Genomic DNA, 24304 nt, shown 5'->3' with positions numbered 1-24304 from the left:
AAACTGTAGGACATAGCTTCGTAAGCTATAGCTTCTCGTAAGAAAGGTCTTGGATTCCAGAGTTTGAACTCACAAACCACAAATAGATAAGGTGATTCCACAATATGACTGTTGCACACGACCTTTCTAAGATAGATACGAGATACGACCTTACTAAGTTAGATATTATTTTTTTTTTGCTAGTTATCTTTTGTTACACTCTCTTCGCCTTTCGGCATTAGTGTTTTTTTTTTTTTTTTTTTTTTTTTTTTTTTTTACACGGGTTGAATTTGCTGCGCCTATGCCTCGATATCGTTTCTTGCTTTAACATCTGGGTTACGATTTCTACATAAATTGATAGGTTCTCTTATCTTGCTTTTATCGTGACGTCTTAAAAACACTTGGATGATATGAAAACTATAGAGTAAAAACAGCAATCACGGGATTCTAATTGCCGTAGTGTCTTGGCAGTATTTTCTTGCAAGTATCTTAAAAATACCAAAAGCCAAAGAAAGTATAGACAGAATCATTTTTGAACATATGTTGAATGGCCCTATCTTTTCACAAGATAAAGCTATGAAAATACTCAAGACCTTTGTTATCAACTTTACAAATTAGTTGTTTTTTTCTTCAATTCAGAACCAGCACACTAGCGCTGGCTAAGTAGATAGCGACGTGCATTCCTTATTACTATTTTTTTTTTCAAGAGCCCCATTTTTTTAATATTCCCACGTGTCCGTGTATTTTGTGTGTAATTTTTCCGTTTTGGGGGTTTTAAGAAACCCATTATTTCATATCATTTTCCACACAAAAAATTAACGTGAATTTTTTTTTCAAGAATTGAGGGCTTTTTTTTATCCAAACAAGACAAAAATGATTCGATAAAAATTCGAAACAATTCGATAAATTTTGAGTTCTACGAGCAGGCTCTTTCACCTATCGATAAATAGCTCTTGTAAACAAACTATTTGGTATAACTAAGTGAAAGTTGCATAAAAACTATTTGATATATTTAAGCATCACTTTAATAAATGTAACAACACAAAAGTAAACAATTTTACAGAGCACTAATACAATATCATAACTACAACCTACATACGGAATAGTCCTATCATGCGTTCCGGCAGTCTAAGAATTAACGGTTCTTTTGTTCAATGTTAAAAGATTTCTAATTACAAAGCTTTGAAATAACTATGTTATTCAATTATAATATTTTGTTTGAAATAAAAATATACTAATTCATTAGAAATAGCGATGAAGTAAATAATGATGAAATCCCCGTTGACTCTTTATTATACAAAACAGACAAATTACTAAAATTGGGAATTTTCTTTCACTGGGCATACCTGCCACAAATATTTTTTGGGTTTTTGCCTATTTAACTAACACTCGTTACAGCAAAGAAATAAAAATGTAATTTGTTAAAATGGGACTTTAATTTAGATTCTGTAGCCAGAATTTATGTCATTAGATGATCAAAATTGGTTTCCTTCTTTAAATAATTCTATAGAGGCTTTTTTGAAATTGTTTTAGGGATACTTTAAAAAAAAATTGATTTCAGTCAAATGACCAAATAGAATTTATAGAGCAACGATATGTCGGTTGTTTTTAGTCGACAGAATTTATCGCAATTTGTTAAAGCTTGGCTGAAAATCATAACTACAATTGAATAAAATCAAATTAATATATGTTTGAAAATACCGATATTAGAGGAATCTGGCATAAACCTGAAGGCGAGTTTCAGTTATTTTGGCCAAAGAATTTATTTTGGGTCTTTTCTGAGTGTAAATAAAAGTTTTAAGTAATTCTTTTATCTCTTTAAGCGAAATAACCTTTGGTTGTAAGCGTGGACAAATTCCAAACTAATTAGTTCAATCAAATAAACATCGTAGAAAAGTGGCAATGAATATGAATTACAGATTTTGTTACGTTACATGGGGAAAAAAAAAATCTAGAATCATTGTGCTATCACTATTTTAAAGATTCCTATAATGTAATATTTCTAAAGTTTTCTTTATTTTTTTGCTATCCACAGAAAATGTAATTAAAAATGTCAATATTTTCGATTCGTAAATCAAGTTCTTCGGGTATTATTTTGTTTTAGCTGTCCTTTTTATAATTTTTTTTTTAGTTTTACCGATATTCGTTGGATGATCTTGAAACAGTTGTCAACAGTCTCAATAAGTCAAGTTTATTCATATATAAGGCCGGATTAACCAGTAGGTTAGTATTCGCTAAAGTCTACGGGTGCTTAGCCCTTAAGGAAGATTTGTCTTCAAGAAAATAATAAATTTTTTTAGAAGTTTGATTTGCATCATTTTCCCGGAATCAAAGTCCTACACAATACTCACAATAAAATCCACGAATATAAAAGTCCATTTTAATAATTGATGTATTTTCGAGCTCAAGAGAAGGCTTTAGACTTAAATCCTATGTTTTAGAGAAGGAACACTAATTGTCTCTCCTAGACAAAAACAGCTACTAGAACAACACAACTTGTGCTCCTTTCTAATCAGAATAAGTTCATTGAATGTTCTTTTATAAATGCCTTCAGATTCATTCAAGCTTCGTCGGCTTCTGGATAAATTCTTCCAATTTTTTTTTTTTTTTTTTTTTTTTTTTTTTTTTTTTTTTTTTTTTTACAAAATCAGCTCAAAGTTTTCGTGCAAATAATTTAAAAGCAAGACATTGAATTTACCAATGAAAAAGATTTCAAAACCGTTCCTCAGCAACGTTATATGGAGTTATGTTGAAAATATGTTAAAATAACTTTTGGATGTTCTTCTTGTTATTCTGGGCAGGAAGTGAAAAATTACAATTAATCTAGATCCAAACATTTCAGCACCTTTATGTAGCTACTTTGAAATTTCAATAAGCAATGTTCAATAAGAGCGGCCCCCAAAATCGGGTTGGTTTAACACATCTGCAAAGGCTTAATCTGACCTGTCCTCACGTTTTCTGGGCTTCTCATAGAGAGGACATATACGAAGAATTTTATGGTAGTTATTATCACTGTTTTGGTAATATCATCATTTCTGAGTTGTTTCCTCCGTCAAACTAATTTGTGCAGTTCTTACCCACACTTAACACGAGTAGTAATTTGGCACAAATAATCGTTGGTACATTTGCAAGTTAATTTTATTATACTGACGAACATCACCATATTACAGCTATAGCAAATGAAAGTACCAAGTAACTGGATATGCCTGAAAGAAAATATATTTAAATATTTAACAAGCATAATTCATTCTTCCTTCATACTTCCTTTGAAGTTTAAAAGTATGGCGAAAAATCTTGTGACACTATCGATTCTTTGTCGATGATTTTCACTGGGTGCCCGGGCAGTCAAACTTAACACTGTTCTTAGGTATCTTCGTCGGGACCTTTTTATCCAAATCCAAAGCATTAGCCTGTTAATTTCGGTACCCAAGAAATTCAAAGGTTTATAAAATCTAGAATGCCAACTGCTAGAATAGCAGACATCGCGATTTAGTATTATGTAGTTAATGCATTCTTTGTATTAATTGTTAGACAGCCACTCATCGGAAACGCGAATGGTAGGTGGCCAGTGAGCAGCAGAAGGTTTGACAACAGGATGTGGTTTAATCGACAGCCCTGATTACAAATATGAGCGTTATATATTTGGCCGAGGGGGAGCTAGTATTGAAAACAAAATTTCGTTGTTAAGTAAATAAGTATCATATTTGATATCCGAATTATTTAAAATAATATAAATAAAAATAGCACTTGTCAGGCGGTGAGGACACTCAAAAGGTACACGAGAGTAATATTATGAAAACCAAGGGGATAGAAGACAAAATCCAAATTAACATGTCAGGTAAAAGCCTCAAAATCCCTCATATAAACCCTAGAATTAAACGCTATTGACTGGATTTCAGAGAAAGCGAACAGCTGATCGCTGCCAAACCAGATAAAAAAAAACTGTATATAACCAGAGATAAGGTTAAATCAACATTTAACACAAATAAATCAAAGTTGCTACCTTTTTTCAAGAAAGGAAGGGAAAGACAAACGTTTACTTTATTATCTATAGAATCATAAATTTTTAAAGACAATTACATAAACTAAACCTAGATTCCTAAGATCTAACCAAAGGCAAGCAAGGATTAAAACCAGAACGTGAAGGGTAATCATAGACGTGGTCGGTAAGAAACAAATGAAGTGAATACATCTTTGAAGGCACACTATTTCTGATAAAAAAAAAATCAACAAAACAGTAAGAAGAAAGATAAATCAATTGAGAAAGATAAAAATATTAAGAATCTCAAAGGAACTCTTCATAGGGAACAAGCCTTGCATTGACAACATATATTAAAAAAAAGCAGATTAAAAAAACACAGGTTAAAAAAAAATTACTCTAAAATTCATGTATTTGGGGAGTAACGGATAGTTTTGTTCTCAAACTGGAAAAATTCCACTATATCCTCATTAATACCATACATTATTTTAGAAAAGTACTTATGCAATCTAGAAGATAAAAACCTTGAAATACATAAGTGAAATTACTAATAATCTGAATAAAAAAGGAGCATAAATGGGTTAAACGTAACTGCTCTATTGCACAATAAAGTAGATTAAGTAGGCCCTAATATACCCAAGAAAATTAGTCCAATAGTACAAATTGCCTAGTGGTATATTATGGCCATGTCTGATTTTCAACAAACTGGGACCTCTATCTGAACCGTCGTTTTAGGCAAAGAACATTCCCAAATTCCGTCTATTATTTTTTTATTGACTTTAAATTTATTACATTTTTTTTTAAATTTTTTAGTTTAATGTCCATTAAATGTGAGGTTTGATTTTCAAGGCCCTGAACCGAAGCATAACAGCGTAAAACAAGCATCCGAGGCAAATCTTGAATTGAAATTGGGATTAGTATGTTCAATGCCATCTGAAGGCATGACTCATCTCAAGTGGTTCCCTTAGATTTAAGAATTTTCAAATATAGATTGATAATATCTATCCCTTTTGGGATGAATTCAAGTAGTCTTCCTGAGAATTTTTTTCCCCTTAAGACATAGATTGATTGCTTATTTCTACATTAAACTTTACAGACAAAAGAAAATGACCTATTTGACTAGTTGAAACTTTTTGAAGGATAGTCAGTCAGATCCTGTGACAGAAAACATTTATGCAAAAACAAAATCAGCAACACCCATCTAGAAGGTCTTAAATTAAAATTAAATCCTTTGATGGAACGGAATTTGTATTAATATGTAAACAGCCCCCTCCCCCCGACAAAACATCAGGAATCGGAACTGTGGTAGAAAATTTAACGTTCGTATAATCATTTTGTTATAATTCCTAGTACCATTGCTTAAACAAGACAAAAATTAAATTTCTAGTTTTGCAATTGTTTTTTCTAAAAAAATTTTCCCTTTTGTTAGGCTATATTCAACCTTTGAACTGGTTGAGGAACTAGTCTGAAAAGTTTTTCCACATTGAAACAAGTAGTTTTTCAAACTTTGTGGGCCGAGTTTTGCATAGGCAATATACTTTCTGGATGCAGAACTTTCTTCAATTTCAGAGTAATATTAAAGTAATAGTAATAGTAATAGTAATAGTAATAGTAATATTAACAGAGTAATAGTAAAGGCCATACGCTCCAATTTTTTATTATTATTTATTATCTTTTTTTCCCAGAGGCACTTCATAGGAAAGGGGTTGTCTCAGAAACTTCGGAGGGGACTCATTTGACTGGAAATCAAGAGTTCTAGTGCCCTTTTTAGAGTCAAAATTGATTGGAGGGCCAATAGCCACCCCCCACACCCGTTTTTTCTCAAATGCATCCGATAAAAGTTTTGAAATAACCATTTTGTTAAAAATAATTAAAAGATCATACAACAAAACTCCGGTGTTGACACAACCCCCCAAGGCCCGGAAGCAGACTTTGTAAGTTATGCCCGGGGGGCATATACGGCTCATATAGATAGTTCATCCTCGTATAAAATTCAGAGGGGACTCGTTTGATTGGAAATTGAAAGTTCTAGTTTACTTTTTAAGAGTCGAAACAGATCAGAGGTTAACTAGCCCCCCCCCCCACGCGCTTTTTCCCGAATGCATCCGATAAAAATTTTGAGATAGCAATTTTGTTAAAAATAGCTTAAATATCATGTAACGAAAACTACTGGACGGCAGACCCCCCCCCCCACCCTCCTCCCCAGGGCCCGAGGGCAGGTGTTGTACATTATGCCCGGGGGAATATATGGTTCCTATGGAAGGGATGCTTGTAAAAACTTCAGAGAGGTCTCATTTGATTGGAAATTGAAAGTTACAGTTCAGTTTTTGATAGTCAAAACAGATTGGAGGGCAATGAGCCCCCCCCCCATGCCTCTTTTTTGCCAAATGCATCCAATAAAGTTTTGAGATAACCATTTTGTTAAAATAGTTCAAAAGTCAGATAACAAGAATTAGGGTGTCGACAAACCCCCGAGGGTCCGGGGACAGGCGTTGGAAGTTATGTCCTAGAGGCAAATATGGTTCTTATGAAAGGGATGCTCGTATAAACTTCAGAGAGGGCTCAATTGATTGGAAATTGAAAGTTCGAGTTCACTTTTTAAGAGTCAAAAGAGATCCGAGGGTAACCTGCCCCCCCCCCGCCCTCTGCCCGCGCCTTTTTTTCAAACCCATCCCACGTGCCTTTTTTCCAAACCCATCCAATGAAATTTTTCAGATATCCTTTTTTTTGAAAATAGTTTCAAGGTCGGATAAGAAGAACTCCGGTGTCGGTACATGCCCCCCCCCAGAGCCCAGGGGCAGGCGTTGTAAGTTGTGCCCTAGATGCATATATGGTTCTTATGAAAGGGATGCTCGTATAAACTTCAGAGAGGGCCCACTTGATTGGAAAATAAAAGTTCGAGTTCAATTTTTAAGAGTCAAAAGAGATCCGAGGTTAACCTGCCCCCTCCTACCCGTGCCCTTTTTCCAAAGCCATCCCCAACGCCTTTTTTCCAAACCCATCCAATGAAAATTTTCAGATAGCCGTTTTATTAAAAATAGTTTGAAGGTCGGATAAGAAGAAATCCAGTGTCGATACAATCCCCAGGTCTCGGGGGCAGGGGTTCTAAGTTATACCCTGAGGGCATGTATGGTTCTTACGAAAGGGATGCTCGTATAAACCTCAGAGAGGGCTCATTTGATTGAAAATTGAAAGTTCTAGTTCACTTTTTAAGAGTCAAGAGATCGGAGGGCAACTAGCCCCCCTTATGCCCTTTTTCCGCAAACCCATCCACTAATAATTTTGAGAGAGCTATTTTTTTAAATAGTTAACAAATTATATAACAAAAACTGGTGTCGAACCCACCCCCAAGGGCCCGGGGGGTATGCGCTGTAAGAGTAGTTCTAGGGGCGTATATGGTTCTTGTGAAAGGGATGATCGTACAAACTTCAAAGTGGGCTCAATTGATTGGAAGTTCAAAGTTCTAGCTTACTTTCTAAGAGTCAAAAGATGGCCAAGGGCAACTAGCCCCCCTCTCACACATCCTTTTCCCCCATACCCATCCGATAAAAATTTAGCAATTTCGTTAGAAACAGAGATAGCCATTTCGTTAAAAACAGTTCAAAGGTCAGATAAGAAAAACTTCTTTGTCAATGCAACCCCCCAGGGCCCTGGGGCCCTGAGGGTAACGCAGTAGGTTTTAGACTTTTCCAGTAAGAGAAGGAGACGATACTGAGACTCTTGTTTGTAGATATTTGTGTTTAAATAGCAAAATACTTTTTTTTTGTTTTGAGCTTGATTTGAGTAGTAAGAGTATAATAGATTTCAACCATACATCCAACCATACATTCACGCCTACAAGAAAAGCATGTTATGAAACAGTTGGGGAGATTACGTTCAAAGAGAGTGAGTATCCTCTCACACCTATGCTTCCTTGGCACCTTTTCAGAGCATGTACTCGTGGATACATTTCAAAGCAACGTGATTAATCACGCTTTTATAATCGGCATTGTTTGATTTACAGTTGCAAAAAAGGGGTAAGGAATTCGCAAATTGGACTCTATGAACGATATTAATTAAAGTTTGAAGAATAGGAGTGCGATTGATACTAATTAGTGATTGGATAGTTTTTTAACATGAAATCTCTGAATAAAATGTTTTTGGAGGGATGGGAAGATAGGGGTGAGGTGTCTTAGAGTACTTATAATGGTGTTATTTGGGGAGATTACGTTCCTTGGCACCTTTTCAGAGCATGTACTTATGGATACCTTTCCAAGCAACGTGACTAAACACACTTTTACAATCGGAATTGTTTGATTGACATTTGCAAAAAGGGACAAGGAATTCGCAAATTGGACTCTATGAACGGTATTAATTAATGTTTGAATAATAGGAGTGTTATTGATTCTAATTAGTGATTGGATAATTTTTTAACAAGAAATCTCTGAATAAAATATGTTTGGAGGGGTTGTCTTATTCTGTGTGTTTTTTTTCTTTACTTGGTGGCCATTCAAAAAGCGAGGATTTATTTTAAATAAATAATTCTTGTACCTTTGGTACGTGCGCGCACGTAACCCCGTCTAAATTTTTTTTTCATAATTTCCTGAATTAAATTTCTGTATTGTGTATCCAAGAGGTGAATTCATGAAAGAGTTTGTTACTTACTTACTTACGTACTTAATCACTTACTTATTTACAATTTTTTCATAATGACATAATGTCATATCCAACAACGGATGTTGATAAAGAATTTATTCATTCTGATACCTAGATTTTGTCAAAGGCATTCCCATGCACCCGAGAAATGGATGTTACTATAGAATTTAATCAATCTGATACTTAGATTTTGTCAATTTAATCCGATATTTTATCCTATATATCCGAGAAAAGAATGCTGATATAGAATTTAGTAACTTTGATGCTTAGTTTTTGTCAATTTTATCCGACATATCCGATCAAGGATGTTGTTAAAGCTTTTATTCATTCTGAAATTTAGATTTCGTCATTTTTATTTGTTGCATCTGACAAAGATGTTGATAAAAGAAAAAATTATTTACTCTGACACTTAGATTCTGTCAATTTTATATGGTGTATCTGACAAAAGATCTATCCCATGTGTTTGACAATAGATGTATGCAAATTCCTTTTCTTACATCTCCAATGTTTTTATTGACATTCTAAACGTTTGATATGCCAGCTTACTCTAAAAATAATGAACACATAACAATGTAATGCATAATATATTTTTAATGAAATAATGCCATGTAGAATATTAATACAAAAATATATTATGATACATTATTAATATCAAAGTTCGACATTTTGAATCTGTTCCATAAAATAGTTCACCATGTTCTCTCTTGATATTGTAGCTATTATCTTCTCTTAACTCGTAATCGGTAGAATAATCATTATTCCATTTTGAGTCATACACAATATTTACTGGTGTGTCACCGACAGGTTCAATATACGTTTCATCTTTGGTATTATTTGATTCATCGACTGTTTGATCAATGGTAGTAACGTTAGCTGGCACTTTGTTTTTCATCAATTCATCTTGATATTCAATAGTGATATTTTCTGACAATGCCCTTTTTTTTTTTCTGGCAATTTCACTGTCTATTATCACATTATTTTTACACAGGTAACAGTTTCGGCACGTAGCCAAGATATGGTTTACGATATTAGTAGAAGAGTAGGCCTTTCTTTTATTGACCTTCCGTTGAATGCTAATACCTAAAAGATGACGATTGGATGTATCAGTAGGTAATGTGTTACCTCCAACAGTAGCAAGGAGTTGTCCTCTATCATCAACGATTATCTTTATGTTGGCATTCTCTTTGAGTGCATTCATCTCCGGAGATCTCAATCTCAGATATCCACCATTTGTACAACGGAATCTTTTCGGTATTCCAAAGAAATTTAATTCCTTACTGTCATGACAATGCATGTATACATTTCCAATAGTGCTACCACTTGTACTTGTTTCATAGTTTAAATACTTCTCTTTGTTGGCATTCAATGCTACAATAGCATTGTCATGTGAACACACTTTATTAAAATGCTCCATCTTCACTTTTTTTTAAAGATATGACTTATGTGTTTATCGTTCCACTGCGTAAAAAATACTGATTTAATACATGCAATAAACTAGGTAGTGTCGATAACTGGCAATAGAGTACCAGTGGGAAAGCCGCATCGTGTCTCTGAGAAATCATAGAGTACAATTGTTAGAGCTGTAAGCATATTTGGTCATTTTAAGATACGTACAAAAAAAAATAAAAAAATAAAGTTGAATAATTTCGAAGTTTAAAAAAAATAGTATGATTTTATGAAAAAAAATATTGAATTAGAATCATCAGTCCTCATCATTATGAGTATCCAAAACTGGACTTAAGTTTCACATTTGAAATAGAAAATTGAATTTTCCATAATTTTCTTACATGAAAGTTGACTGAAATTTAGGTATTGTGTATTCAAAAGGTGAAGAAACTTTTTTATAATTTAATTTGTGATCGCTGGGGACAACAGTCTCTCAAACCCCGTAAAGATACTTTAAAAAGAACAAGAATTATTTATTCAACAGAAATCCTCGCTTTTTGAATGACCACCAAGTAAAGAAAAAAAAACACAGATAAACAACAGAGTCTCTCAAACCCCCTAAAGCTATTTTAAAAGGTACAAGAATTATTTATTTAACAGAAATCCTCGCTTTTTGAATGACCACCAAGTAAAGAAAAAATCACATGGAATAAGACAACAGAGTCTCTAAAACCCCGTAAAGCTATTTTAAAAGGTACAAGAATTAATTATTTAACAGAAATCCTCGCTTTTTGAATGACCATCAAGTAAAGAGAAAACACACAGAATAAAACAACAGAGTCTCTAAAACCGCGTAAAGCTATTTTAAAATGTATAAGAATTATTTATTTAACAGAAATCCTCGCTTTTTGAATTACCACCAAGTAAAGAAAAAATCACACAGAATAAGACAACATAGTCTCTCAAACCCCGTAAAGCTATTTTAAAAGGTACAAGAATTATTTATTTAACAAAAATCCTCACTTTTTGAATAACCACCAAGTAAAGAAAAAATCACACAGAATAAGACAACAGAGTCTCTCAAACCCCGTAAAGCTATTTTAAAAGGTACAAAAATTATTTATTTAACAGAAATCCTCGCTTTTGAATGACCACCAAGTAAAGAAAAAATAACACAGAATAAAACAACAGAGTCTCTCAAACCCAGTAAAGATATTTTAAAATGTACAAGAATTATTTACTTAACATAAATCGTTTATTTTTGAATGGGCACCAAGTAAAGAAAAAATCACACAGAATATAACAACAGAGTCTCTCAAACCCCTTAAAACTATTTTAAAAGTTACAAGAGTTATTTATTTAACAGAAATCCTCGCTTTTTGAATGGGCACCAAGTAAAGAAAAAAACACACAGAATAAAACAACAGAGTCTCTCAAACCCCGTAAAGCTATTTTAAAAGGTACAAGGATTATTTATTTAACAGAAATCCTCGCTTTTTGAAGGACCACCAAGTAAAGAAAAAATCAAACCGAATAACACAACAGCGTCTCTCAAACCCCGTAAAGCTATTTTAAAAGGTACAAGAATTATTTATTTAACAGAAATCCTCGCTTTTTGAATGATCAACAAGTAAAGAAAAAATCACACAGAATAAAACAACAGAGTCTCTCAAACCCTTAAAGCTATTTTAAAAGGTACAAAAATTATTTATTTAACAGAAATCCTCGCTTTTTGAATGATCACCAAGTAAAGAAACAATCACACAGAATAAAACAACAGAGTCTCTCAAACCCCGTAAAGCTATTTTAAAAGGTACAAGAATTATTTATTAAACAGAAATCCTCGCTTTTTGAATGACCACCAAGTAAAGAACAAAATCACACGGAATAAGACAAAAGAGTCTCTCAAACCCCGTAAATCTATTTTAAAATGTACAAGAATTATTTATTTAACAAAAATCCTCGCTTTTTGAATGACCACCAATTAAAGAAAAAAAAACACACAGAATAAAACAACAGAGTCTCTCAAACCCCTTAAATCTATTTTAAAAAGTACAAGAATTATTTATTTAACAAAAATCCTCGCTTTTTGAATGACCACCAAGTAAAGGAAAAAAACACACAGAATAAAACAACAGAGTCTCTCAAACCCCGTAAAGCTATTTAAAAGGTACAAGAATTATTTATTTAACAGAAATCCTCGCTTTTTGAATAACCACCAAGTAAAGAAAAAATCAAACCGAATAAGACAACAGCGTCTCTCAAACCCCGTAAATCTATTTTAAAAGGTACAAGAATTCTTTATTTAACAGAAATCCTCGCTTTTTGAATGATCACCAAGTAAAGAAAAAATCACACATAATATAACAACAGAGTCTCTCAAACCCTTAAAGCTATTTTAAAAGTTACAAGAATTATTTATTTAACAGAAATCCTCGCTTTTTGAATGATCACCAAGTAAAGAAACAATCACACAGAATAAAACAACAGAGTCTCTCAAACCCCGTAAAGCTTTTTTAAAAGGTACAAGAATTATTTATTTAACAGAAATCCTCGCTTTTTGAATGACCACCAAGAAAAGAACAAAACCACACGGAATAAGACAACAGAGTGTCTCAAACCCCGTAAAGCTATTTTAAAAGGTACAAAATTATTTATTTAACAGAAATCCTCGCTTTTTGAATGACCACCAAGTAAAAAAAACACACACACAGAGTAAAAAAACAGAGTCTCTCAAACCCCGTAAAGCTATTTTAAAAAGTACAAGAATTATTTATTTAACAAAAATCCTCGCTTTTTGAATGACCACCAAGTAAAGAAAAAAAACACACATAATAAGACAACAGAGTCTCTCAAACCCCGTAAATCTATTTTAAAATGTACAAGAATTAGTTATTTAACAAAATCCTTGCTTTGTGAATGACCACCAAGTAAAGAAAAAATCAAACAGAATAAGACAACAGCGTCTCTCAAACCCTGTAAAGATATTTTAAAAGGTACAATAATTATTTATTTAACAGAAATCCTCGCTTTTTGAATGAACACCAAGTAAAGATAAAATCACACAGAATAAAACAACCGAGTCTCTCAAACCCTTAAAGCTATTTTAAAAGGTAAAAGAATTATTTGTTTAAAAGAAATCCTCGCTTTTTGAATGATCACCAAGTAAATAAAAAATCACACAGAATAAAACAACAGATTCTCTCAAACCCCTTAAATCTATTTTAAAATGTATAAGAATTATTTATTTAACAGAAATCCTCGCTTTTTGAATGACCACCAAGTAAAGAAAAAATCAAACGGAATAAAACAACAGAGTCTCTCAAACCCCGTAAAGCTATTTTAAAAGGTACAATAATTATTTTTTTAACAAAAATACTCGCTTTTTGAATGATCACCAAGAAAAGAAAAAAACACACAGAATAAGACAACAGAGTCTCTCAAACCCCGTAAAGCTATTTTAAAAGGTACAAGAATTATTTATTTAACAAAAATCCTGGCTTTTTGAATTACCACCAAGTAAAGAAAAAATCACACAGAATAAGACAACAGAGTCTCTCAAACCCCGTAAAGCTATTTTAAAAGGTACAAGAATTATTTATTTAACAGAAATCCTCACTTTTTGAATGAGCACCAAGTAATCAAAAAATCACACAGAATAAAACAACAGAGTCTCTAAAACCCCATAAAGCTATTTTAAAAGGTACAAGAATTATTTATTTAACAGAAATCCTCACTTTTTGAATGATCACCAAGTAAATAAAAAATCAAACAGATAAAACAACAGAGTCTCTCAAACCCCGTAAATCTATTTTAAAAGGTACAAGAATTATTTATTTAACAGAAATCCTCACTTTTTGAATGATCACCAAGTAAAGAAAAAATCACACAGAATAAAACAACAGAGTCTCTCAAACCCCATAAAGCAATTTTAAAAGATACAAGAATTATTTATTTAACAGAAATCCTCGCTTTTTGAATGATCACCAAGAAAATAAAAAAACACACAGAATAAAACAACAGAGTCTCTCAAACCCCGTAAAGCAATTTTAAAAGTTACAAGAATTATTTATTTAACAGAAATCCTCACTTTTTGAATGATCACCAAGTAAAGAAAAATCACACAGATAAAACAACAGAGTCTCTCAGACCCCGTAAAGCTATTTTAAAAGTTACAAGAATTATTTATTTAACATAAATCCTCACTTTTTGAATGATCACCAAGTAAAGAAAAAATCACACAGAATAAAACAACAGAGTTCCTTGAACCCCGTAAAGCAATTTTAAAAGGTACAAGAATTATTTATTTAACAGAGATCCTCGCTTTCTGAATGATCACCAAGTAAAGAAAAAAACACACAGAATAAGACAAAAGAGTCTCTCAAACCCCGTAAATCTATTTTAAAAGGTACAAGAATTATTTATTTAACAAAAAATCCTCGCTTTTTGAATGACCACCAAGTAAAGAAAAAATCACATGGAATAAGACAACAGAGTCTCTCAAACCCCCTAAAGCTATTTTAAAAGGTACAAGAATTATTTATTTAACAGAAATCATCACTTTTTGAATGATCACCAATTAAAGAAAAAATCACACAGATAAAACAACAGAGTCTCTCAAACCCCGTAAAGCTATTTTAAAAGGTACAAGAATTATTTATTTAACAGAAATCCTCACTTTTTGAATGATCACCAAGTAAAGAAAAAATCACACAGAATGAAACAACAGAGTCTCTCAAACCCCGTAAAGCAATTTTAAAAGATACAATAATTATTTATTTAACATAAATCCTCGCTTTTTGAATGATCACCAAGTAAAGAAAAAAAACACACACAATAAAACAACAGAGTCTCTCAAACCCCGTAAAGCTATTTTAAAAGGTACAAGAATTATTTATTTAACAGAAATCCTCACTGTTTGAATGATCACCAAGTAAAGAAAAAATCACACAGATAAAACAACAGAGTCTCTCAAACCCCGTAAAGCTATTTTAAAAGGTACAAGAATTATTTATTTAACAGAAATCCTCACTTTTTGAATGATCACCAAGTAAATAAAAAATCACACAGAATAAAACAACAGAGTCTCTCAAACCCCGTAAAGCAATTTTAAAAGGTACAAGAATTATTTATTTAACAGAAATCCTCGCTTTTTGAATGATCACTAAGTAAAGAAAAAAACACACAGAATAAGACAACAGAGTCTCTCAAAGCCCGTAAAGCTATTTTAAAAGGTACAAGAATTATTTATTTAACAAAAAATCCACGCTTTTTGAATGACCACCAAGTAAAAAAACACAGAATAAACCAACAGATTCTCTCAAACCCCGTAAAGCAATTTTAAAAGGTACAAGAATTATTTATTTAACAAAAATCCTCGCTTTTTGAATGATCACCAAGTAAAGAGAAAATCACACAGAATAAAACAACAGAGTCTCTCAAACCCTTAAAGCTATTTTAAAAGGTAAAAGAATTATTTTTTTAAAAGAAATCCTCTCTTTTTGAATGATCACCAAGTAAAGAAACAATCACACAGAATAAAACAACAGAGTCTCTCAAACCCCGTAAAGCTATTTTAAAAGGTATAAGAATTATTTATTTAACAGAAATCCTCGCTTTTTGAATGACTACCAAGTAAAGAACAAAATCACACGGAATAAGACAACAGAGTCTCTCAAACCCCGTAAAGCTATTTTAAAAGGTACAAAAATTATTTATTTAACATAAATCCTCGCTTTTTGAATGACCACCAAGTAAATAAAAAAAACACACCGAATAATACAACAGAGTCTCTCAAACCCCGTAAAGCTATTTTAAAAATTACAAGAATTATTTATTTAACAAAAATCCTCGCTTTTTGAATGACCACCAAGTAAAGAAATAATCAAACGGAATAAGACAACAGAGTCTCTCAAACCCCGTAAAGCTATTTTAAAAGGTACAAGAATTATTTATTTAACAGAAATCCTCACTTTTTGAATGAGCACCAATTAATGAAAAAATCACACAGAATAAAACAACAGAGTCTCTAAAACCCCATAAAGCTATTTTAAAAGGTAAAAGAATTATTTATTTAACAGAAATCCTCACTTTTTGAATGATCACCAAGTAAAGAAAAAAATCACACAGATAAAACAACAGAGTCTCTCAAACCCCTTAAAGCTATTTTAAAAGGTACAAGAATTATTTATTTAACAGAAATCCTCACTTTTTGAATGATCACCAAGTAAAGAAAAAAACACACAGAATAAGACAACAGAGTCTCTCAAACCCCATAAAGCTATTTTAAAAGATACAAGAATTATTTATTTAACAGAAATCCTCGCTTTTTGAATGATCACCAAGTAAAGAAAAAAACACACACAATAAAACACCAGACTCTCTCAAACCCCGTAAAGCAATTTTAAAAGGTACAAGAATTATTTATTTAACAGAAATCCTCGCTTTTTGAATGATCACCAAGTAAAGAAAAAAAACACACAGAATAAAACAACAGAGTCTCTCAAACCCCGTAAAGATATTTAAAATGTACAAGTATTATTTATTTAACAGAAATCCTCGCTTTTTGAATGACCACCAAGTAAAGAAAAAATCAAACCGAATAAGACAACAGCGTCTCTCAAACCCCGTAAATCTATTTTAAAAGGTACAAGAATTCTTTATTTAACAGAAATCCTCGCTTTTTGAATGATCACCAAGTAAAGAAAAAATCACACATAATATAACAACAGAGTCTCTCAAACCCTTAAATCTATTTTAAAAGGTACAAGAATTATTTATTTAACAGAAATCCTCGCTTTTTGAATGATCACCAAGTAAAGAAACAATCACACAGAATAAAACAACAGAGTCTCTCAAACCCCGTAAAGCTGTTTTAAAAGGTACAAGAATTATTTATTTAACAGAAATCCTCGCTTTTTGAATGACCACCAAGAAAAGAACAAAACCACACGGAATAAGACAACAGAGTGTCTCAAACCCCGTAAAGATATTTTAAAAGGTACAAAATTATTTATTTAACAGAAATCCTCGCTTTTTGAATGACCACCAAGTAAAAAAAACACACAAACAGAGTAAAAAAACAGAGTCTCTCAAACCCCGTAAATCTATTTTAAAAAGTACAAGAATTATTTATTTAACAAAAATCCTCGCTTTTTGAATGACCACCAAGTAAAGAAAAAAAAAACAAAGAATAAAAAAACAGAGTCTCTCAAACCCCGAAAAGCTATTTTAAAAGGTACAAAGATTATTTATTTAACAGAAATCCTCGCTTTTTGAATGACCACCAAGTAAAGAAAAAATCAAACAGAATAATACAACAGCGTCTCTCAAACCCTGTAAAGCTATTTTAAAAGGTACAAGAATTATTTATTTAACAGAAATCCTCGCTTTTTGAATGATCACCAAGTAAAGAGAAAATCACACAGAATAAAACAACAGAGTCTCTCAAACCCTTAAAGCTATTTTAAAAGGTAAAAGAATTATTTTTTTAAAATAAATCCTCGCTTTTTGAATGATCACCAAGTAAAGAAACAATCACACAGAATAAAACAACAGAGTCTCTCAAACCCCGTAAAGCTATTTTAAAAGGTACAAGAATTATTTATTTAACAGAAATCCTCGCTTTTTGAATGACTACCAAGTAAAGAACAAAATCACACGGAATAAGACAACAGAGTCTCTCAAACCCCGTAAAGCTATTTTAAAAGGTACAAAAATTATTTATTTAACAGAAATCCTCGCTTTTTGAAAGACCAACAAGTAAAGAATAATAAACACAGAATAAAACAACAGAGTCTCTAAAACCCCGTAAATCTACTTTAAAAGGTACAAGAATTATTTATTTAACAAAAATCCTCGCTTTTTTGAATGACCACCAATTAAAGAAAAAATCAAACAGAATAAAACAACAGAGTCTCTCAAACCCCGTAAAGCTATTTTAAAAGGTACAAGAATCATTTATTTAACAGAAATCCTCGCTTTTTGAATGATCACCAAGTAAAGAAAAAATCACACAGAATAAAACAACAGAGTCTCTAAAACCCCATAAAGCTATTTTAAAAGGTACAAGAATTATTTATTTAACAGAAATCCTCACTTTTTGAATGATCACCAAGTAAAGAAAAAATCACACAGATAAAACAACAGAGTCTCTCAAACCCCGTAAAGCTATTTTAAAAGGTACAAGAATTATTTATTTAACAGAAATCCTCACTTTTTGAATGATCACCAAGTAAAGAAAAAAACAAACAGAATAAAACAACAGAGTCTCTAAAACTCCGAAAATCTATTTTAAAAGGTACTAGAATTATTTATTTAACAGAAATCCTCTCTATTTGAATGATCAACAAGTAAAGAAAAAAAAAACACACAGAATAAAACAACAAAGTCTCACAAACCCCGAAAAGCTATTTTAAAAGGTACAAGAATTATTTATTTAACAGAAATCCTCGCTTTTTGAATGATCACCAAGTACAGAAAAATCACACAGATAAAACAACAGAGTCTCTCAGACCCCGTAAAGCTATTTTAAAAGGTACAAGAATTATTTATTTAACATAAATCCTCACTTTTTGAATGATCACCAAGTAAAGAAAAAATCACACAGAATAAAACAACAGAGTTCCTTGAACCCCGTAAAGCAATTTTAAAAGGTACAAGAATTATTTATTTAACAGAGATCCTCGCTTTCTGAATGATCACCAAGTAAAGAAAAAAACACACAGAATAAGACAAAAGAGTCTCTCAAACCCCGTAAATCTATTTTAAAAGGTACAAGAATTAGTTATTTAACAAAAAATCCTCGCTTTTTGAATGACCACCAAGTAAAGAAAAAATCACATGGAATAAGACAACAGAGTCTCTCAAACCCCGTAAAGCTATTTTAAAAGGTACAAGAATTATTTATTTAACATAAATCCTCACTTTTTGAATGATCACCAAGTAAATAAAAAATAAAACAGATAAAACAACAGAGTCTCTCAAACCCCGTAAAGCAATTTTAAAAGGTACAAGAATTATTTATTTAACATAAATCCTCACTTTTTGAATGATCAACAAGTAAAGAAAAAATCACACATAATAAAACAACAGAGTCTCTCAAACCCCATAAAGCTATTTTAAAATATACAAGAATTATTTATTTAACAGAAATCCTCGCTTTTTGAATGATCACCAAGTAAATAAAAAAAAAACACACAGAATAAAACAACAGAGTCTCTCAAACCCCGTAAAGCAATTTTAAAAGGTACAAGAATTATTTATTTAACAGAAATCCTCGCTTTTTGAATGATCACCAAGTAAAGAAAAAAACACACAGAATAAAACAACAGAGTCTCTCAAACCCCGTAAAGCTATTTAAAAGGTACAAGGATTATTTATTTAACAGAAATCCTCGCTTTTTGAATGACCACCAAGTAAAGAAAAAATCAAACCGAATAAGACAACAGAGTCTCTCAAACCCCGTAAAGCTATTTTAAAAGGTACAAGAATTATTTATTTAACAGAAATCCTCGCTTTTTGAATGATCACCAAGTAAAGAAAAAATCACACATAATATAACAACAGAGTCTCTCAAACCCTTAAAGCTATTTTAAAAGGTACAAGAATTATTTATTTAACAGAAATCCTCGCTTTTTGAATGATCACCAAGTAAAGAAAAAATCACACAGAATAAAACAACAGAGTCTCTCAAACCCCGTAAAGCTGTTTTAAAAGGTACAAGTATTATTTATTTAACAGAAATCCTCGCTTTTTGAATGACCACCAACAAAAGAAAAAAACCACACGGAATAAGACAACAGAGTGTCTCAAACCCCGTAAAGCTATTTTAAAAGGTACAAAATTATTTATTTAACAGAAATCCTCGCTTTTTGAATGACCACCAAGTAAAAAAAACACACACACAGAGTAAAAAAACAGAGTCTCTCAAACCCCGTAAAGCTATTTTAAAAAGTACAAGAATTATTTATTTAACAGAAATCCTCGCTTTTTGAATGACCACCAAGTAAAGAAAAAAAACACACAGAATAAGACAACAGAGTCTCTCAAACCCCGTAAAGCTATTTTTAAAGGTACAAGAATTAGTTATTTAACAGAAATTCTTGCTTTGTGAATGACTACCAATTAAAGAAAAAATCAAACCGAATAAAACAACAGAGTCTCTCAAACCCTGTAAAGCTATTTTAAAAGGTACAAGAATTATTTATTTAACAGAAATCCTCGCTTTTTTAATGATCACCAATTAAAGAGAAAATCACACAGAATAAAACAACAGAGTCTCTCAAACCCTTAAAGCTATTTTAAAAGGTAAAAGAATTATTTTTTTAAAAGAAATCCTCGCTTTTTGAATGATCACCAAGTAAAGAAACAATCACACAGAATAAAACAACAGAGTCTCTCAAACCCCGTAAAGCTATTTTAAAATGTACAATAATTATTTATTTAACAGAAATCCTCGCTTTTTGAATGACCACCAAGTAAAGAACAAAATCACACGGAATAAGACAACAGAGTCTCTCAAACCCCGTAAAGCTATTTTAAAAGGTACAAGAATTATTTATTTAACAGAAATCCTCGCTTTTTGAATGACCACCAAGTAAAGAAAAAAAATACACAGAATAAAACAACAGAGTCTCTCAAACCCCGTAAAGCTATTTTAAAAGGTACAAGAATTATTTATTTAACAAAAATCCTCGCTTTTTGAATGAGCACCAAGTAAAGAAAAAATCACACGGAATAAGACAACAGAGTCTCTCAAACCCCGTAAAGCTATTTTAAAAGGTACAAGAATTATTTATTTAACAGAAATCCTCACTTTTTGAATGAGCACCAAGTAATGAAAAAATCACACAGAATAAAACAACAGAGTCTCTAAAACCCCATAAAGCTATTTTAAAAGGTACAAGAATTATTTATTTAACAGAAATCCTCACTTTTTGAATGATCACCAAGTAAAGAAAAAATCACACAGATAAAACAACAGATTCTCTCAAACCCCGTAAAGCTATTTTAAAAGGTACAAGAATTATTTATTTAACAGAAATCCTCACTTTTTGAATGATCACCAAGTAAAGAAAAAATCACACAGAATAAAACAACAGAGTCTCTCAAACCCCGTAAAGCAATTTTAAAAGTTACAAGAATTATTTATTTAACAGAAATCCTCGCTTTTTGAATGATCACCAAGTAAAGAAAAAAACACACAGAATAAAACAACAAAGTCTCTCAAACCCCGTAAAGCAATTTTAAAAGGTACAAGAATTATTTATTTAACAGAAATCCTCACTTTTTGAATGATCACCAAGTAAAGAAAAATCACACAGATAAAACAACAGAGTCTCTCAGACCCCGTAAAGCTATTTTAAAAGGTACAAGAATTATTTATTTAACATAAATCCTCACTTTTTGAATGATCACCAAGTAAAGAAAAAATCACACAGAATAAAACAACAGAGTTCCTTGAACCCCGTAAAGCAATTTTAAAAGGTACAAGAATTATTTATTTAACAGAGATCCTCGCTTTCTGAATGATCACCAAGTAAAGAAAAAAACACACAGAATAAGACAAAAGAGTCTCTCAAACCCCGTAAATCTATTTTAAAAGGTACAAGAATTATTTATTTAACAAAAAATCCTCGCTTTTTGAATGACCACCAAGTAAAGAAAAAATCACACGGAATAAGACAACAGAGTCTCTCAAACCCCATAAAGCTATTTTAAAAGGTACAAGAATTATTTATTTAACAGAAATCCTCTCTTTTTGAATGATCACCAAGTAAACAAAAAATAACACAGATAAAACAACAGAGTCTCTCAAACCCCGTAAATCTATTTTAAAAGGTACAAGAATTATTTATTTAACAGAAATCCTCACTTTTTGAATGATCACCAAGTAAAGAAAAAATCACACAGAATGAAACAACAGAGTCTCTCAAACCCCGTAAAGCAATTTTAAAAGATACAAGAATTATTTATTTAACAGAAATCCTCTCTTTTTGAATGATCACCAAGTAAAGAAAAAAAACACACAGAATAAAACAACAGAGTCTCTCAAACCCCGTAAAGCAATTTTAAAAGGTACAAGAATTATTTATTTAACAGAAATCCTCACTTTTTGAATGATCACCAAGTAAAGAAAAAATCACACAGATAAAACAACAGAGTCTCTCAAACCCCGTAAAGCTATTTTAAAAGGTACAATAATTATTTTTTTAACAGAAATCCTCACTTTTTGAATGATCATCAAGTAAAGAAAAAATCACACAGAATAAAACAACAGAGTCTCTCAAACCCCGTAAAGCTATTTTAAAAGGTACAAGAATTATTTATTTAACAGAAATCCTCGCTTTTTGAATGATCACTAAGTAAAGAAAAAAACACACAGAATAATACAACAGAGTCTCTCAAACCCCGTAAAGCTATTTTAAAATGTACAAGAATTATTTATTTAACAAAAAATACTCGCTTTTTTATTAATCACCAACTAAATAAAAAAACACACATATAATAAGACAACAGAGTCTCTCAAACACCGTAAAATTATTTTAAAAGGTACAAGAATTGTTTATTTAACAAAAATCCTTGCTTTTTGACTGATCACCAAGTAAAGAAAAAATCACACGGAATAAGACAACAGAGTCTCTCAAACCCTTAAAGCTATTTTAAAAGGTAAAATAATTATTTGTTTAAAAGAAATCCTCGCTTTTTGAATGATCACCAAGTAAAGAAACAATCACACAGAATAAAACAACAGAGTCTCTCAAACCCCGTAAAGCTATTTTAAAAGGTACAATAATTATTTATTTAACAGAAATCCTCGCTGTTTGAATGACCAACAAGTAAATAACAAAATCAAACTTAATAATACAACAGAGTGTCTCAAACCCCTTAAATCTATTTTAAAAGGTACAAGAATTATTTATTTAACAGAAATCCTCGCTTTTTGAATGATCACCAAGTAAATAAAAAAAAACACACAGAATAAAAAAACAGAGTCTCTCAAACCCCATAAAGCTATTTTAAAATGTAAAAGAATTATTTATTTAACAAAATCCTCGCTTTTTGAATGAGCACCAAGTAAATAAAAAATCACACGGAATAAGACAACAGAGTCTCTCAAACCCCGTATAGCTATTTTAAAAGGTACAAGAATTATTTATTTAACAGAAATCCTCACTTTTTGAATGAGCACCAAGTAATGAAAAAATCACACAGAATAAAACAACAGAGTCTCTAAAACCCCATAAAGCTATTTTAAAAGGTACAAGAATTATTTATTTAACATAAATCCTCACTTTTTGAATGATCACCAAGTAAATAAAAAATCACACATATAAAAAAACAGAGTCTCTCAAACCCCGTAAAGCTATTTTAAAAGGTACAAGAATTATTTATTTAACAGAAATCCTCACTTTTTGAATGATCACCAACTAAAGAAAAAATCACACAGAATAAAACAACAGAGTCTCTCAAACCCCGTAAAGCAATTTTAAAAGATAAAAGAATTATTTATTTAACAGAAATCCTCGCTTTTTGAATGATCACCAAGTAAAGAAAAAAACACACAGAATAAAACAACAAAGTCTCTCAAACCCCGTAAAGCAATTTAAAAAGGTACAAGAATTATTTATTTAACAGAAATACTCGCTTTTTGAATGATCACCAAGTAAAGAAAAATCACACAGATAAAACAACAGAGTCTCTCAGACCCCGTAAAGCTATTTTAAAAGGTACAAGAATTATTTATTTAACATAAATCCTCACTTTTTGAATGATCACCAAGTAAAGAAAAAATCACACAGAATAAAACAACAGAGTTCCTTGAACCCCGTAAAGCAATTTTAAAAGGTACAAGAATTATTTATTTAACAGAGATCCTCGCTTTCTGAATGATCACCAAGTAAAGAAAAAAACACACAGAATAAGACAAAAGAGTCTCTCAAACCCCGTAAAGCTATTTTAAAAGGTAAAAGAATTATTTATTTAACAAAAATCCTCTCTTTTTTAATAACCACCAAGTAAAGAAAAAATCACACGGAATAAGACAACAGAGTCTCTCAAACCCCGTAAAGCAATTTTAAAAGGTACAAGAATTATTTATTTAACAGAAATCCTCACTTTTTGAATGATCACCAAGTAAAGAAAAAATCACACAAGATAAAACAACAGAGTCTCTCAAACCCCGTAAAGCTATTTTAAAAGGTACAATAATTATTTATTTAACAGAAATCCTAACTTTTTGAATGATCACCAAGTAAAGAAAAAATCACAAAGAATGAAACAACAGAGTCTCTCAAACCCCGTAAAGCAATTTTAAAAGTTACA

The 24304-nt window shown here is 31.4% G+C and overlaps 1 protein-coding gene across 1 annotated transcript in view; it reads right to left on the bottom strand.

Annotated features, from left to right (window-relative positions):
• Nucleotides 1–1017: 1017 nt before the first annotated feature.
• Nucleotides 1018–24304, bottom strand: part of LOC148942837 (lachesin-like) — a 357150-nt gene continuing 333863 nt past the window's right edge. Inside the window, exon 11 of the mRNA XM_089102806.1 lies at nucleotides 1018–3185. Within this exon, the coding sequence (XP_088958932.1) occupies nucleotides 3136–3185 (50 nt within the window). The 3' untranslated portion in view covers nucleotides 1018–3135. The remainder of the gene's footprint in view (nucleotides 3186–24304) is intronic.

The sequence above is a fragment of the Artemia sp. Qi Xiang Cuo genome, chromosome 16 (assembly GCF_049724085.1).
Source record: "Artemia sp. Qi Xiang Cuo chromosome 16, ASM4972408v1, whole genome shotgun sequence".
In the NCBI taxonomy this organism is placed as follows: domain Eukaryota; kingdom Metazoa; phylum Arthropoda; class Branchiopoda; order Anostraca; family Artemiidae; genus Artemia; species Artemia sp. Qi Xiang Cuo.
Note: the sequence above shows the minus strand (reverse complement) of the source record. Positions and strands in the feature narration are given on the sequence as shown.